Source organism: Carcharhinus amblyrhynchos, chromosome 1 (assembly GCF_965287045.1).
Source record: "Carcharhinus amblyrhynchos chromosome 1, sCarAmb.v2.hapA, whole genome shotgun sequence".
NCBI lineage: Eukaryota > Metazoa > Chordata > Chondrichthyes > Carcharhiniformes > Carcharhinidae > Carcharhinus > Carcharhinus amblyrhynchos.
The window spans coordinates 32398458-32415769 of record NC_137324.1 but is presented as its reverse complement, the minus strand read 5'-3'; the positions used below and the strand labels follow the sequence as shown (position 1 = coordinate 32415769).

The window sequence follows — 17312 nt, the reverse complement described above, 5'->3', positions numbered from 1 at the left end:
TACCACACATACCACGCCAGGACCCCTCAGGATCTTAAAAGTTTCAATCAAGTTACTACTTTCCTAAACTCCAGTGGATACAAGCCAAATCAGTCCAGCCTTTCCTCATAAGATAACCCATCTGTTCCTGGTATTAGTCTAGCAAACCTTCCCTGATCTGCTTTCAATGCATTCACGTTCTTTGTTAAATAAGGAGACAAATAATCTAAGTTTTTGTGATTCATGCATGAGAACACTCGGATCTCTCTGAATCTCACAGCTCTGCAATTTCTCACCATTTTGTGCTTTTTTTAATTCTTCTTGCCAAAGTGGAGTTTCACATTTTGCCCTTAGATCGTAGATCATAGAACCCTACAACACAGAAAGAGGCCCTTCAGCCCATCGAGTCTGCACCGAACACAATCTCACCCAGGCCCCATCCCCATATATTATACCCACTAATCCCTCTAACCTACACATCCCTGGACACTAAGGGGCAATTTCTTAGCATGGCCAATCAACCTGACCTGCACATCTTTGGACTGTGGGAGGAAACCGGAGCACCCGGAGGAAACCCACGCAGACATGAGGAGAACATGCGAACTCCACACAGACAGTGACCCGAGCTGGGAATCGAACCCAGGACTCTGGAGCTGTGAAGCAGCACTGCTAACCACTGTGCTACCATGCCACCCTCATTTTACTCCATTCACCAGATCTATGCCCATTCACTTAACCTATCTAAGTTACTCTATAGCCTCCTGATTTCCTCTTCACAATTTACTTTCCTGCCGATTATTATGTTATCAGCAAATTTAGCAACCGTATCTTGGTCCTTCATTCAAGTAATTTATATAAATTGCAAAAAGTTGAGGCCCCAGCACTGATCTCTTTGTCACACCATTCATTACACCCTGTCAACCAGAAAAAAATATCTATGGCTAACCTCTGTTTCCTGTTAGTTAACCAATCTTTTATCCATGTTAATATGTTATCCCCATGAGCTTTGATTTTCCACAATAATCTTTGATGTAACACCTTATCAAATTCCTACTAGAAATCAAAGTACAGTACATCCAAAGGTTCCCCTTTATTCACTGCACATTTGATCCCTTCGAAGAACTCCAATAAATTGGTGAAACACAACTTTCTATCACAAAACCCTGTTGACTGCCTGATTGCCTTGAATTTTTCGAATGCCCTGTCATAGCATCTTTAATAATAGCTTCCCTGTGACTTTTAACATTTTCCCTGTGACAGATGTTAAGCTAACTGGCCTGTAATGTCTTGCACTCTGTCTCCCTCCCTTTTTGAATTAAGGAATTATGTTTGTTATTTTTCAATCTAATGGAACCTTCTGAAATGGAGGGAGTTTTGGAAAATTAAAACCAACGCATCAACTATCTCAGTAGACAATTTCTTTCAGAATCCAGAGAGCCTGCAACTCCAACAACTTCCTCAATACTACTTCCCTAGTGATTATAATTTTCCAATTTCCAACCTCCCTTCTATTTCCTGATTTACAGTTATTTCTGGAATGTTACCTGTAGCCTCCATAATAAAGACTGGTGCAAAATATCTGTTCAATTCATTTGCCATCTCCTTATTTTCATTATTAATTCCCAGACTCACTTTCTACAGGACCAATGCTTACTTTATTTAAATATCTATAGAAACTCTCATTAGTGTTGGTTATCAAAGGTTCGTGGCCTCGTTGACATGAAAATAGCCTTCAGGTTGCCAATCAATCATCTACATTCATCAAAAAAACTCTCATTTGATCAAAAGTGTAGGTGGTCTCAGATCATCACAACAAAATGATACAGATGACTGCACAGAACATCTTTGATATTTTCATCAAATAACACTGAATGATGAGTAAGTTGGATGTAGAGATCGAGAGTATCCTTGCTTTTGACAACAGTTCAGAGACCTGTAGACTCAAACTGAAGGAAATGCACAGAGGATCATGGACCATCCAAATTCCAAAGGGACATAAAATCATGTTTGTGTGCATTAGGTGGAATTCTGCTTCAGAGCTCTAAGTAAAATATTAAAGATCTTTTTCATTTGCGTGTTCTGTAGTAGTTGGCCATTAGCAAACAGACTTAGAAGGCACACCTCATCCTCATCTACAGACAAGGGGGAGATGATGTTTATTCAGATGGTTTAAGGTGACAGGGGAGAGATATATAAATGATATATAAGATACATAAATCATTTTTATAAATGACCTAGATGAGGGTGTAGAAGGTTGGATTAGTAAATTTGCTGACGACACCACAGTTGGAGGAGTTGTAGACAGTGAGGATGGATGTTACAGTTTGCAGAGGGACATAGATAAGCTGCAGAGCTGGGCCGAGAGGTGGCAGATGGAGTTTAATACGGAAAAGTGTGAGGTGATTCACTTTGGTAAGAGTAACAGGAGTACAGAATATAGGGCTAATAGAAGGACTCAGTAGTGTGGACGAGCAGAGAGATCTCGGGGTACATGTGCATAGCTCCCTGAATGTTGGCACCCAAGTTGATAAGGTTGTTAAGAAGGCGTACAGTGTGTTAGCTTTTATTGGTAGAGGGATTGAATTTCAGAGCCGTGAGGTCATGTTACAACCGTACAAAAGTCTGATGCGGCTGCACTTGGAGTATTGCGTACGGTTCTGGTCGCCGCATTATAAGTAAGATGTGGAGGCATTGGAAAGCGTGCAGAGGAGGTTTACCAGGATGTTGCCTGGTATGGTGGGAAGGTCTTATGAGGAAAGGCTGAGGGACTTGAGGTTATTTTCATTAGAGAGAAGAAGGTTACGAGGTGACCTAATTGAGGCATACAAGATGATCAAAGGATTGGATAGGATGGACAGTGAGAACCTTTTACCTCGGATGGTGATGGCTAACACGAGGGCACATAGCTTTAAATTGAGGGGTGGTAATTATAGGATGGATGTCAGAGGTAGGTTCTTTACTCAGAGGGTAGTAAGGTCATGGAATGCCCTGCCTGCAGCAGTTGTGGACTTGCCAACTTCAAGGGCGTTCAAATGGTCAGTGGATAGGCATATGGATAACATTGGAATAGTTTAGGTTAGAGGGTGATTAGATTGGTTCCACTGGTCGGTGCAACATCGAGGGCCGAAGGGCCTGTACTGTGCTGTAATGTTCTATGTTCTATATAAGGGTCCAGAGGGGTAATTCTTTTCCCACACAGAGGGTGGTGAGTGTCTGGAACAAGCTGCCAGAGGTAGTAGAGGTGGCTACAATTTTGTCTTTTAAAAAACATTTAGATAGCTACATGGGTAAGATGGGTATATAGGGACTAGCTTAATGGTTTAAAAAAAAACAGGTGGCATGGACAGGTTGGGCTGCAGGGCCTGTTTCCATGCTGTAAACCTTTGTGACTCTGACTCTGACTTTGACTGTATGGACTGATGGGGTTTTTGTGGCGAGGGGAGAATTGATCAGAAGGAAAGGACAAAAACGAATGTAAGATTGGATGTTGCAAAAATTAATCTCCAGCTCTCATTTCTGACTTGTTTGTGCAGATATAACATTAGTCAGTTAGAGGAATGGCTTCGAGGAAAGAATTTACATCAGAGTGGGGCTGTGAAGACAATGGAGCCTCTAATCCAAGCTGCGCAGCTCCTTCAAGTGAAGAAGAAAACAAATGATGATGCTGCAGCCATCTGTTCGATGTGTACAGCTCTTACCCCACAACAGGTAACTGATCTTTGGCCACCTTGCAGTAGTGGCAGAGAACACCACCTTGACAAATTCTAGATGTGAGGTTTTCAGTAACTTATTAGTGATGTATCAGAGCCATGGCCATCTCAATGTTACCTATATCTTCCAATAATCATGTCAAAACTTCAGATAGCAGTGAAATGTTAATCATAGTGAGTGAGGCAGGTAGTCATAGCCACTAAACTCACTCAGTTTATTAATCCAACTATAACCAATCATGATCAAATGGATATCCGAATGACACAAAAGCAAAATACTGTAAATTGGAAAGGAAAATGCTGGAAACATTCAGCTGATCTGGAGTTAGTATTTCATATCTGTGACCTTTCATCGGCAACAGGTCACAAACATAAAACATTGGTCAGGATTCTCTGGCTTCCCAGCTGCGTGTTTCTCAGCAGCAGAAGTGGCATGTTGTTCCACGTGGAATTGCTTGATCCCACCACTGTCAATGGGATTTCCCATTGATGTCACCCCACGCTCTGGGGAAACATGCAGGAGGGGGTGTGCTGTCAATGGGGCCAGAGAATCCTGGTGGTTCCCCGGCCATTAATTCTGTTGCTCTCTTCACTGATGCCAGACATACTTCGTGCTTCTAGCATTTTCTGTTTTTATATCCAAATGACTGGTTAAGACATCAGTAGAATAAATCCACTTGACACATCCAGTGATTCCATTTGTAGTCATTATTCTTGTATCTCATCCATTTTTCTTTTTAATAGCTCTCCTGGTTGCATCCAAATTCAATGAAATATTTTGGTATAATTGTGAAGACCTGCTTGTGATTTCCTGTTCTAGTCTGATTCTGTTTTTCCTACTACAGTGTCACTGCTTAAACCAGTCTGAGGGTAATTTCACACTGTTAGGCATGCACTTTGCAGTTGTGCTAACTTTGGTATTTTGCTCATGACTCTTTTCCCTACTGGGTATGGAATAATTTCTAATCTGTGGTAAAACTGCTGTTATTCAATAGACTTGTCTGCACAAGATGCATTAAATTTTGCTGCTAAACAACATTGCAAGCTTCCTCTCCTGAGTCCTGCTGGAATTCAGTAGCACAAGTGTTAAATATCCTCTGTTAACTATTCAAAGTGATCATTCGTGTGTGAGCCTAAACACTGAGTATCAACGTGCTATTCAGCTGTGTGGTGCTTTCATATACATGTGACTGGATAGGAATTGAATCGGGAAACCTAACTGATAATTTATGTTTACCCTTCCTAAGGCTTCAGTTGAACCTGAACCATCGATAGCCAACTCAGAATATGCCCTTTAGAACACTAGACCTTCGATTTAATCAAGTTTTCTAAATAATTGGGTACTAAATTCAGTATCATTGTTATTCTTTTCCAAAACAGATTGTCAAGATTCTAAACCTCTACACACCAGTGAATGAGTTTGAAGAACGTGTGACAGTAGCCTTCATTAGAAATATTCAGGTTTGTTCTTCATAGCTGAAAACAGCCAGTTATGTTTTGTTTAGACACCAGGTCATATTTACTCCCATTTGAGTGAAAGGTTTCCAATTTCAGGTACTCATAGTCAATATTCTGTATATAAGAAATTGAGGCGGCACGATGGCACCGTGATTAGCACTGCTGCCTCACAACGCCAGGGACCCAGGTTCGATTCCTGGCTTGGATCACTGTTTGTGCAGAATCTGCACATTCTCCCTATGTTTGTGTGGGTTTCCTCCCACAGTCTAAAAGACGTGCTGGTTAAGTGCATGCTAAATTCTCTCTGTGTACCTGAACAGGCATCAGAGTGTGGTGACTAGGGGACTTTCATAATAACTTCATTACACTGTTAATGTAAGCCTACTGTGACACTAATAAATAAACTTAACCTTTTTTCTGTCTTGCACTCATCACGATAAGTGCGAGAATATCAACGTCGGGGGAAACAACCATTTTATGCTGTTCGAGAAGAGATTGCTAGTTGGTTGGCAAGTGGACACTGACAGGTAGAGGTGGTGCCATGGAGAATGCACCAGTTAATGATGACTTATGGTTAATAGCCAAGCATTGTTTGAAAATATAAACCAGATAGCTTGACTCTGATTAAGGCATTGCCCTGAGGAATGAACGAGCAAATAGCTTTTTTTTTGTTTTGCTGAAACATGTCTGTAAAGGACAGAGCCCTGTGTATTAATAATTGTAGCTTCCAGTATACACAAAAGCTACACACTGAAAGCCCAACTGACTCTCTCAAATTGGTTGTCAGTGTAATTCTTAACATACTGAGGATAATTAGCAAAAGCTGTCCAATCGCCGGTCTTTGGGACCTACAGTCGATATATCTAGCATCACAGTAGCACTGAAATTCAAATACCACATTACTGCCCTAACATTGCTATTCTTTCAACTGCCATGATTTTCAGCAGTACTCTGTTCTGTACTAATGAATGAGAAATCCACAAATCTCTTTTTTTGCATCTGTTGATCCTATGGTTCAATATCAAGTCAGCAAAACAGGTCTGTACCTTTTAGGCTAGAAAAGTTCATATTCTTTCTCAAGTTCTGTAATTTTTTCGCACAGGGTGGTGAGTGTCTGTAACGAGCTACCAGGAGCAGTATTGGAGGTGGACACAACTTTGTCTTTGAAAAATCATTTAGACGGTTACATGAGTAAAATGGGTATGGCAAATGCAGGCAATTAGGACTAGCTTAGTGGTAAAAACTGAGCGGCATGGACAAGTTGGGCTGAAAGATCTGTTTCTGTATTGTAAACCACTATGATTCTAATCATTTCTTGCAACTTATATTTCTAACAGTTAAGACTCAACCGTATCAGTATGGACTGGAATCACGTAGACCAAACCAATTAAAGATGCATTTCCTTCCATGGAAGATATTATCAAACAAGTTGAGATTTAACAATAGTCTGTCACTTTCATGAGAGTGGAATTTATGTCCCACTGGGGTGGGTTGGCAGACAGATGCATGCTAAATACCATGGGTGCCATACTCACAATCTAACTGCCCACCTTGCCCCTGTCACAGTTTCACCATTGGAAGGGGATGCTTTGGGAGGCCCACCTGCTCATTGGTCAGTTGGCTATTTAAAGGCCTGATTGTGTCACTGCTGGGATTTAACCATTGACAGGAGAGACCCCCACGACAAGGATTCAGCCTGGCAGCTTTCACTGCCTCCCACTGGGAGGCTATGCCGGAACAAATAACCACAGCTAGAGTATTGTGTACATTTCTAGAATCCACATTATAGAATGGATGTGATGGCATTGGAAAGGGAGCAGAGGAGATTTACCACGACAGGATGATGCCTGTGCTGGAGCATTTTAGTTTTGAAGACAGATAGGATAGACTGGGGTTGTTTTTCTTGGAGCAGAGGAAACTGAGGGGGATGGGGACATAATTGAGATGTATAAAATTATGGGGGGGGGGGGCATAGAGTAAACAGGAAGAAACTTTTCTCCTTGATGGAGGGATCAATGCCAATAAAGCATAGATTTTAAGGTAAGGGGTAGGAAGTTTAGAGGAGATGTGAGGCAAACCTTTTTCACGTAAAGGGCGATGGGAGTCTGGAACTCACTGCCTGAAAGGGTAATAGAGGCAGAAACCCTAATAACATTTAAGTAGTATTTAGAGGTGCATTTGCGATGCCAAGGCTTATGGACCAAGTGCTGAAAAATGGGATCAGAATAGTTAGGTGGTTTGTCTTTGACCAGTACAGATCAATGGGCCAAAGGGCCTTTTGCTGTGCTGTAAACCTCTTGACACAGCTTCATGGCAAACAAGGGAAGGGAGGCCTCCTTAATGCACTTTCCTTAACTCCAGATACGTGGCTGTTCCTTGTTGGGGACTGGATGCAATCACAACAGTGGCCATCATTCTGGGGGAGCTGCTCAGACCCACACAGCCATTTGCAGCAATGAAGTAATTACAGAGCAAGTGCAACCTGGGTGCTGAATTATCTGGAGTTGGGGTTGCGGGGTCCTTACACGCCAGAAAATCCAGTTCATGGTTACATTTACTGATGCCATTTTTTAAAAATGATTTTAAAATCTCAAACTGAAGTGTGAACTTGCATTCTCTGGATTACTTGTCCAGCAGCATAATCAAGGCACTGCTATACTGACTTGTTATATCAAAGAATGTATAAATCACTTTTTTTTTCTTCATTTAGTCCTGTTTACAAGACCGCAATGAACCTCCTCAACTGTTAATGGACTTCAAACACATGTTTCCTGTTATCTTTCCATTCAACCCTTCTGCACTCAGCCTGGATACCATTCACATCCCAGCAAACTTGAACTTAACTTTCCTGAACAGAGTGTAGAACAAAATTGTGTGGCTGCGGAAAGGCGGCTGAAGCGAGAAGAAAGCTGACTCTGAAAATTGCTGACTTTCAATAAAGAATTGTTATGGAAAGAAATGATTACTCAAGACAAAATCTGAGTGGATGCATAAATAACCTATCACCACTGTTTAAAAATAAAAGTCTATAGAGGCTATTTGAGAACCGTTCAGGGGGAACATCTAGCATTTAGTAATAGGCATTGGTTTATTCTTTATAATTTAAAAACAAAATGACTATTTATTGGGTAGAATGTAAAAAAAACTCAAAAGCAGCTGTTATGAATTTTGTATTTGTAACCAAAAGAAAATACAAATTCATAATGTGCTCTCTCTGCATGTTTAATAGCTCAAACCTGCATTATTTTGACTTCCTTCAAAGTTCGAGCATGAAGTGAAATTCCACTTTTGTATTCATAGTATGGGATAATTCTGTAGATAAATAATGAACTGTGTAGATAAAATGAAATGACTAAAAGTGCAAGTAGAGATGGGCTTTAATTTCTGCTCAGTGTACAACCAATTTGGAGCAGACATCACATTTCTGCTAAACACAAATAATTCCTCATTCCTGTTCTGACCATAGCTGAGGATTTGTTTAACACTTGTGTAATTTATTACTTGAGCTATTAATTGCAGTGTTTTTATCACTGCTTATTTGACTCTTGGACAAAGAGGGATTTTGAGCTGGCTTCTGCACACTTGCAATGTGGGCGTGACTCTTAAATGAGGAGCATCTCGAGGGATAAATTTGGCAACGTTACGCATAACCTCTTGAAGCAATGACATTCAAGTTGGAGCCAAAAATTGAGTTCATAGCTGTGGTATACCCAGTTTTAATTCTGTGGAGCACCCAACTGTTTTAATCTTTTTAAGATAGTGACAGCACAAAATTCCTGGCGTTCCTGTTTCTTGTTGTAACAAAGAAATTAGCTTTATACATATTGGGAAATTGTAATTTGCATCCTACTTAAAAAGCAATTTGATGATGTGCATTAATTGTAACATTATATAATGCTTGACACATCACAGAGCTACTTTCAGAAAAAGTCTTCCAGTACCGAGACAGCAGAGACTGGCAAAGTCTGTGTCTTGCTGAATATTTAAATCTGGCAAAAAAATTGGTTTAGTTTAGATAACAAGTTGCTTATTGTTAATAGTCAGTTACCTTTGGATTTAGCACTCCCCTGTCCCAAGCCTTTAGTATGTAGACTGCTTGTGCCTATACATCTCTGTTGGTTGAAATTTGAATTCAGGGCTTCAAAAGTGAATGTCAGATCACTCCAACACTTTACAATCACCTTATAATTTCTAGTTAGCAGTAGGATTGACAACTCTGATCAAGACTATTGATTTTTTTTACTCAAGTACAAGTAATGTATTAAACATATTGAACATATCAGCCTGTAGTATGAACCACAGGTCATTAATTTTCCTGATCTAGAACCAAAATCTCATGTGACTTTTTTGTTTTAGCCACTGATCTCCATTGCATAAATCCAAGCACACCATTTCAATACAAATCTTACTGAGTCCGTGTGCTTGCTTAAGTGCAAATAAGACATCTCATCTTCAGGTGCATCATCATCTCTCCCTATTCCTCTTTCTCAGCTTTTGTTTTTCCATCATCACAATGAAGTGACAAAGTTTGAATCTATGCTTTCAGGCTATCCAATAAATGCAGAACTTGCTAATGGAAAATGGTGAAATAATTGAAGTAACTTATGAAAGACAACATACATTAAATTGCAGTGATGAGAAGCTAGAACAATGCTTATCAATAATAGGTTGATGTAACTTTCTTGAATATATTTAATTCAGCTGCTCTTTGGTTGAAAACAATTGTTTGATTTTGATTCATGGAAACAAAATGATAGGGCAGAAGTATATAAGTATACAGCCTGATTAAGATGCATGAAAATCAGCATTATGATCTGATGTGGTCAGGAGAGAAGAATCAAGCACAAAGGATATAATTAAAGAGGATAGTAATTATACTGTTTGCAATGTGACTGCATGCCTTCCCCAGCAACATGACTCATTTATCACAATGAGATGACTGTAGGAAAAAATCAGAGTTCTCTTGATGGCTGGGTGGTTAAATGCATCACGCGATGAACTAAATCATAAAGCCACTAATCTACCGAGTTAGCTACGTTAACCATGGGGGACTCAAGGTACCACATTCAAATCTAAGAAAGAATTGAAGTTTGGCTTGGGTAATATTAATACTAATCAATGAATGTCAGAATGTATTTTTGAGAGATGCCCTTCATTGTCAAGCAGGCTTGTACTTTTCAGTGTGTGGACTGACACAAAGGCCTCACAGACTGCAAGGCACCTGCAGATTCCTATCACAGCACAAGCTGGTACTTTCAAGAGAAGGTTTATCACACACTGAGTTATGATCTGAAATGTACTATCAGAAAAAATGCAGGGAGACGATTTGATAGTAACTTGCAAAAGGAAATTGAATATACATTTGATAAGAAACAAACCACAGAGCCAGGGCAAGGACTAGGACTAATTTCAAATAGCAAGTACAGACACAATGGGTGTGATCTTACCAGACGTTCATGGCCTGCTGTCGCTGCAGTGAGCGTGGAGAATTTGACCCCCAACCAGCTCTCCATCATTCGCTGCAGCAGGACAAACAATCTCACTGGTATGAACAGCTGTAATATTCTGTCCCATGTGCTCGAATGGCTGCTCCTTTGCCAGGAGGTGTCAAATTATATTTTTAAAAAATTGAACAAGGGAAGGCAAATCAGCATAGCAATTTAACCCTTTTTGATATGATTCACTCACAATTACCCATCTTCTCACCTTAGTTCTAAATCCCTTCTATGTCTAGGAATGCATTTAAATTCATGATGTCACCACACTATGGTGTTAATAGCTTGCATATTTAATTGAGATGAGCAAACTTGCCAGATGTCTGGCTCTCATAGTGACAGTATCACCGGGTATTAAAAAGCTCCAGGATCATGCTGAATGGAGGCCAAGTAATTTTCGTAAACTCTCCCCTCCAAGTTCAGCCGTTGATTATTTTTTATATAACATGCCTCCATATTACTTCTGAATGATTTTGTGAGGTGATTGAACAGTGGGTATATGGTAGACATTGACTAGGCCATTCTATTAAATTGATGTTTGATAACATACTCACTGATCAACTGAATTTGCAAACTAATCACTGCAAATTTATTAGACTTTAATCTGGGTGCATTTGTTTCCTAATATATTTAAAGCCAGAATTATTCTGTCATATGGTCTATAGGTAAACCACAGGACCCATCTGGCTCAATGTTATATAATGAACAGGACAAAAATCAATTAACTTTTTTAAATTGTCATGACGTTTATTCCTGTGCAGTTGAGATATCTGAACAATGATGGATCAAATTAATAGAAGGGAGCCTTTTCATAAGATATTCTTTTAAAGGAGCAACATCTTTGTGTTAACATTTTTGTACTCGAAAAACATCCAGGTGACAGCCAGTTCCTGGTGACCTATTTAATTAGTATTTATATCATCACCATCTAGAGGGGGTACAGAGGAAGTTCACCAGAATGCTGCCTGGGATGGAGCATTTGAACTATAAAGGGGAAATTGGATTGGGTTGGATTATTTAGGGCAGAGAAGGCTGAGGGGAGACATGATTGAGATGAATAAGATTGTGAAGTGTATGGACTCAGTTCTTTCCTTTGGTTGAGAGGTCAGTCACGAGGGTGCATTGTTTTAGGGTGAGGGGCAGGAAATTCAGAGAGGATTTGAGAAAAGAAATGACTCAGAGGGTCACAAGAGTCTGGAGTGCACTGCCTAGGAAGGCAGTGGACACCGGAAACTTTAAATCTTTAAAGTATTTGGATGAGCACTTGAAATATCATAACATTCAAGGAATTGGGACAAGTGCTGGAAAATAGGATTAGTGCGTCTTTGGTGGTAGTTATTGGCAGTGCTGACTAGATGGGCCCAAAGGCCATTCCTGCATTGTACAACTCTATGACTTTATCCGCAACGAGCTAAGGATAGATCTGACAGTATGTCTAACAACACAGGGCAGAAGACAGTTAACTAGCTTACACATTGTTGTCTTCATGGAATGACATAAAAACTAACACAACATTTAGCGTTTCCAAGGAATAATCTGATGTCATTTTAGACCTGGGTTTTGGGCAATAGGCACTGGAGTTCTTGGAGTCATCAGCTGTATTGAAATTTCAGAATTAACGTTTTGAGATTGGCACCCATTGTGCTTTAGTAAAAACTGAGAATTCATGTAATGCATGAAAAGTGAGAGATTCAAAGTAATTTACATTAAGTAATATCCTGTGAATGACCACAAGGCACCTTCCTTAAAAGAAGCTGAAAGAGGACTTGGTATAACTGTGATGTGGAGGTGCTGGCATTGGACTAGGGTAGGCACCGTAAGAATCTCTCAACAGCAGGTTAAAGTCCAACAGATTTATTTGGTAGCACGAGCTTTTGGAGTGCTGCTCCTTCATCAGGTGAGTTCCCCACTCACTTGCTGAAGGGGCAGCGCGCCGAAAGCTCGTGCTACCAAATAAACCTGTTGAACTTTAACCTGATGTTGTGAGACTTCTTACCTGGTATAACTGTACAGTAATTTATCAAAGTTGTTTTGCACTTGCTGAATATTCAAGTGTATCAAACCTGCTGGTCAATATAGGATTGGTTTGGGTGGTTGGGAAAAATTAGGATGCCTGAATAGTGAGGATTAAAAAAAAATAGGAATTGCTTCTCCCTCTCTTGATTCAACAACAATAGAAAAAAAGTGTATCCTTGGAAAGATTATAGAGTGAACTTCATGGCTCTCCCTGACACTTTTATCTTTTTTTTGCACTAGTTTGATTTTTTTTGCAACTTTTGGTTAAACAAAAAACATGTAGAAATCTTGGCAGGGAGAGGCGACTATCACCAGTATTGGTAACACATGGTACAGTTGGCTGATTATTTGTCAGTAATAAAGGAGCAGCAGTGAAATAATTTGAGGTGAAATAAATACTTCTAATGACAGTAAAAGCTCTAACAAACTACTTCTGATGTATAACTAATGAATAGTAAAATGTAAAAACGATCAACGATGAATATTCTGGTCAAAGTAATTTTTACGTTTTGAATAAAAACTGTAAACTACACACTTTATTATAACTGAAATACTTTTAAATAGAGAAATAAGTTGTGTCAAATAAAGAATTTTGAATATAAAAACTCGTATTTATCTTGACTTCTAATCAAATTTCAAATACTTTCCAGGTACATTGGCCACAATTTAGTGGCTTTGTTAGCTGTGGTGCAAATTCCACCACTAAATCTCATGAGACCAAAAACAGAATTTGTGCCAGCAAGATCTCAGAAAACAATCTTCCCAGCAAAGCCTCACCGCCCCCCCCTCCCCCGGATAACGCGATTAGACTGATGCCCAGGAAGGGTGCAGTTTTGATTAGCATTTCATTAGTGGGCAGCTTGATGCAATCTCTGGATCTGATGTATTTCTTACCCATCAGACATAATACCACGCCGGCCCAAATTCCCACTGCTTCTTAAAAAATGGGAACCTGAGAGGGAGATTGGAGGTGTGCATGAACGTCACCACTCCCCACCAGGGAGTCCAAGGGCCGAGAGGGCACCAGGTAGCTCAAGGGGGAGAGGGGGGTGGTTACCATGAAGAGAGCAGCTGTCAAAGGTTTGCGACTGACATTGCGGTGATCACTATGTCTGTTCGTGGAAGTCTGTGAAAGCAGGATGGATGTCTTTTGAGGGCAGGGGCAGCAATAACTTTTGGTGAGGTGACAATTTGTTCAGAGGCATACAGCCTGGCCAGGTAAGCTGGGTGCCTGTGAGCCCACATGACAAAGCCACTTGGCATCCCCTTCCTAGGGATGGAATTGCCTGAAATGTCATTATTGGTGCAGAAACTGCTGTGAATCCCGCTGGCCTCATGCGCAATCTGGCCTGCAATCGTTAGGTACTTCGAAAAATAAACTTCCCGAGATGAAAAACACCATGCTTGTGGCACCAAGTGTCTGATTCACCTATCCCAGGAATAATCTGAGTAGCGCAACCAAAGAGGCACTGCATTTAAACGGTACCACAGTACTTGCTCACAATCAAGCCACAAGGACCAAGAATCCAGCTCCAGGCTTTATGGAGATAGCCCTCATTCATTTATTGGATGCTATGGAGGAGAGAAGGGCAACAATCTACACGGTGCAGAGGGACCTCGGGGTCCTTGTGCATGAGTCGCAAAAACCCAGCCTGCAGGTGCAGCAGGTGGTCAGGAAGGCGAATGGGATGCTGGCCTTCATAGCGAGGGGGATTGAATATAAAAGTAGGGAGGTCTTGCTGCAGCTGTATAGGGCATTGGTGAGGCCGCAGCTGGAGTACTGTGTGCAGTTTTGGGCGCCGCACCTGCGCAAGGATATTTTGGCCTTGGAGGGAGTGCAGAGGAGGTTTACTAGGCTGATACCGGAGTTGAGGGGGTTGAGCTATGAGGAGAGGCTGAATAAACTAGGCTTGTACTCGTTAGAGTTTAGAAGAATGAGAGGAGATCTCATTGAGACGTATAAGATGATGAATGGGATGGATAGGATAGAGGTGGAGAGACTCTTCCCGCTCAAAAAAGACAGTAGGACTAGGGGGCACAGCCTCAAGATAAAGGGGGGGCGGTTTAGAACGGAGTTGAGGAGGAACTTCTTCACTCAAAGGCTGGTGAATCTCTGGAATTCTCTGCCCGTTGAAGTGGTGGAGGCTGCCTTGCTAAATATTTTTAAGAAGCGGGTTGATGGGTTTTTGATAAGAGAGGGGATTAAGGGTTATGGGGAGAGGGCGGGAAAGTGGAACTGAGCCACGACAGATCAGCCATGATCTTATTGAATGGCGGGGCAGGCTCGAAGGGCCAGATGGCCTACTCCTGCTCCTATTTCTTATGTTCTTATGTTCACAGACGGGCAGGAAACTCTCCAGTAAGGTCACCAACCACACATGTGAGATGGTGGCCATATTGGTGAGTGCCAGCAAACTCAACAGGGATTCATTGCCAGAAGAAAATGGATGATCTCCTCCATGCTATCTGGGAAAGTGCTTCTCTCACCGCTCTCAGACACCCTCAACTGTGCCACATGGAGCACACATTCTGCCACCTCGCTAGCCCCACCAGCTAACATCCTAAACACTTTCTCATCTGCCCTGAGGCTCCTCTCTTCATAATTCACCCCTGCTCTCATGCAGCACCCACACATGCTAGGCAGGATTGCCCTCTGACCTAGCACACCACCTCCCCATTTGTCTCCCTGCATGGTAAGCTTGCTCATAACCACAAGCAGGTGAAGACAGGCAGTGGCACGGGAGAGCTGAGGACCATGACTCCTTTTGGGAAGCAAGCACTGGAGGTAGCAGTAGAGGAATGAGAGCAGGCCTGTGTGCTGAGAGAGATGGGCCTGAGAGAGAAAAGTGTGGAGCCTCTAGGCTTTCCTCCATCTGACCAAATCCAATGGCAACTCACAAGCATTCTTCCGAGGAGATCGGAGGGAGGCACTGAAGATTTGTTACAGTTGTCATCCATACCCTTCACCAGCACAGAGACTCACTGGTGGGAAGTCTTAGCTATCAGGTTTCTGGGTCACTATCTGGTGAGCACCTCATACTCTTAATCCACATCAGGTGGAGGCAGGAACGTCCTTGGGGTTAGACAATTGGAGGTTTTCTGGATCCCAGGACTCAGCTGTACCCCAGCTAGGTGTGATGTATCTGACGTAGTTCTTCCCTCAGCTGCTGGAGATGCAAAGACAGAGCAGGAATGGATATCAGTGACACTCCAGCAATCGCAGGCCAACTGTTGGAGTCCCAAAGCTTTCTCTCACAGCAGATGATGCCAGTAATGTGAGGCACCCAGGCTAATGCTGCAAGGGTGGCCTCTACAGTGGACAGCCTGGGGCTTGACATCAGATACATGATGGAAGATGAGGTGGAATGTCTCTATAATCAGTTTAAAAAGCGCAACGTGGGTAAGAAATTGGTTGTTGGGTGTTAAAATTTAAGAGTGGTTGAAATTCAATAATTAGAAATTTCTATTGATATTAATATAAAAGTAGGGAGGTCTTGCTGCAGCTGTATAGGGCATTGGTGAGGCCGCAGCTGGAGTACTGTGTGCAGTTTTGGGCGCCGCACCTGCGCAAGGATATTTTGGCCCTGGAGGGAGTGCAGAGGAGGTTTACTAGGCTGATACCGGAGTTGAGGGGATTGAGCTATGAGGAGAGGCTGAATAAACTAGGCTTGTACTCGTTAGAGTTTAGAAGAATGAGGGGAGATCTCATTGAGACGTATAAGATGATGAATGGGATGGATAGGATAGAGGTGGAGAGACTCTTCCCGCTCAAAAAAGACAGTAGGACTAGGGGGCACAGCCTCAAGATAAAGGGGAGGCGGTTTAGAACGGAGTTGAGGAGGAACTTCTTCACTCAAAGGGTGGTGAATCTCTGGAATTCTCTGCCCGTTGAAGTGGTGGAGGCTGCCTCGCTAAATATTTTTAAGAAGCGGGTTGATGGGTTCTTGATAAGAGAGGGGATTAAGGGTTATGGGGAGAGGGCGGGAATGTGGAACTGAGCCACAACAGATCAGCCATGATCTTATTGAATGGCGGGGCAGGCTCGAAGGGCTAGATGGCCTACTCCTGCTCCTATTTCTTATGTTCTTATGTTCTTAAAACCAGCAATAATATAACAAATTGGAGATCTAACAATTGTAGGGTTTAATGCAGATCCACAGTAACTTTTCAATAGAAGACCTAATACTGACTTCAAGGCATTGTTGGGAAGTGTTAAATCGAGGCTGAATGCTTCCTCATCGAGGAGGAGACAGCGAACTACATTACTTTTGTAACTTTTGGGCAGATGCATACAGTGCTTTAGGAGAGGAAGAGAATAGTACTTAGGGAGTACAAAGTCACTGAACCTGAATGATACTGCCTGGAGCTTATAGGGTTGGATGGAAGAGTCTGCGTGTGGAGACTTAAGAACATAAGAAATAGGAGCAGGAGTAGGCCATCCAGCCCTTCGAGCCTGCCCCGCCATTCAATAAGATCATGGCTGATCTGTCGTGGCTCAGTTCCACATTCCCGCCCTCTCCCCATAACCCTTAATCCCCTCACTTATCAAAAACCCATCAACCCGCGTCTTAAAAATATTTAGCGAGGCAGCCTCCACCACTTCAACGGGCAGAGAATTCCAGAGATTCACCACCCTTTGAGTGAAGAAGTTCCT

General features: G+C 41.8%; 1 protein-coding gene across 1 annotated transcript in view; it reads left to right on the top strand.

Annotated features, from left to right (window-relative positions):
* Positions 1 to 10537, top strand: part of myo5b (myosin VB) — a 276339-nt gene extending 265802 nt beyond the window's left edge. The window contains exons 37-39 of the mRNA XM_080207332.1: positions 3513 to 3687; positions 5070 to 5150; positions 7858 to 10537. Coding sequence (XP_080063458.1) covers positions 3513 to 3687; positions 5070 to 5150; positions 7858 to 8010 — 409 coding nt within the window. The 3' untranslated portion in view covers positions 8011 to 10537. The remainder of the gene's footprint in view (positions 1 to 3512; positions 3688 to 5069; positions 5151 to 7857) is intronic.
* The last annotated feature ends 6775 nt before the right edge of the window (positions 10538 to 17312 follow it).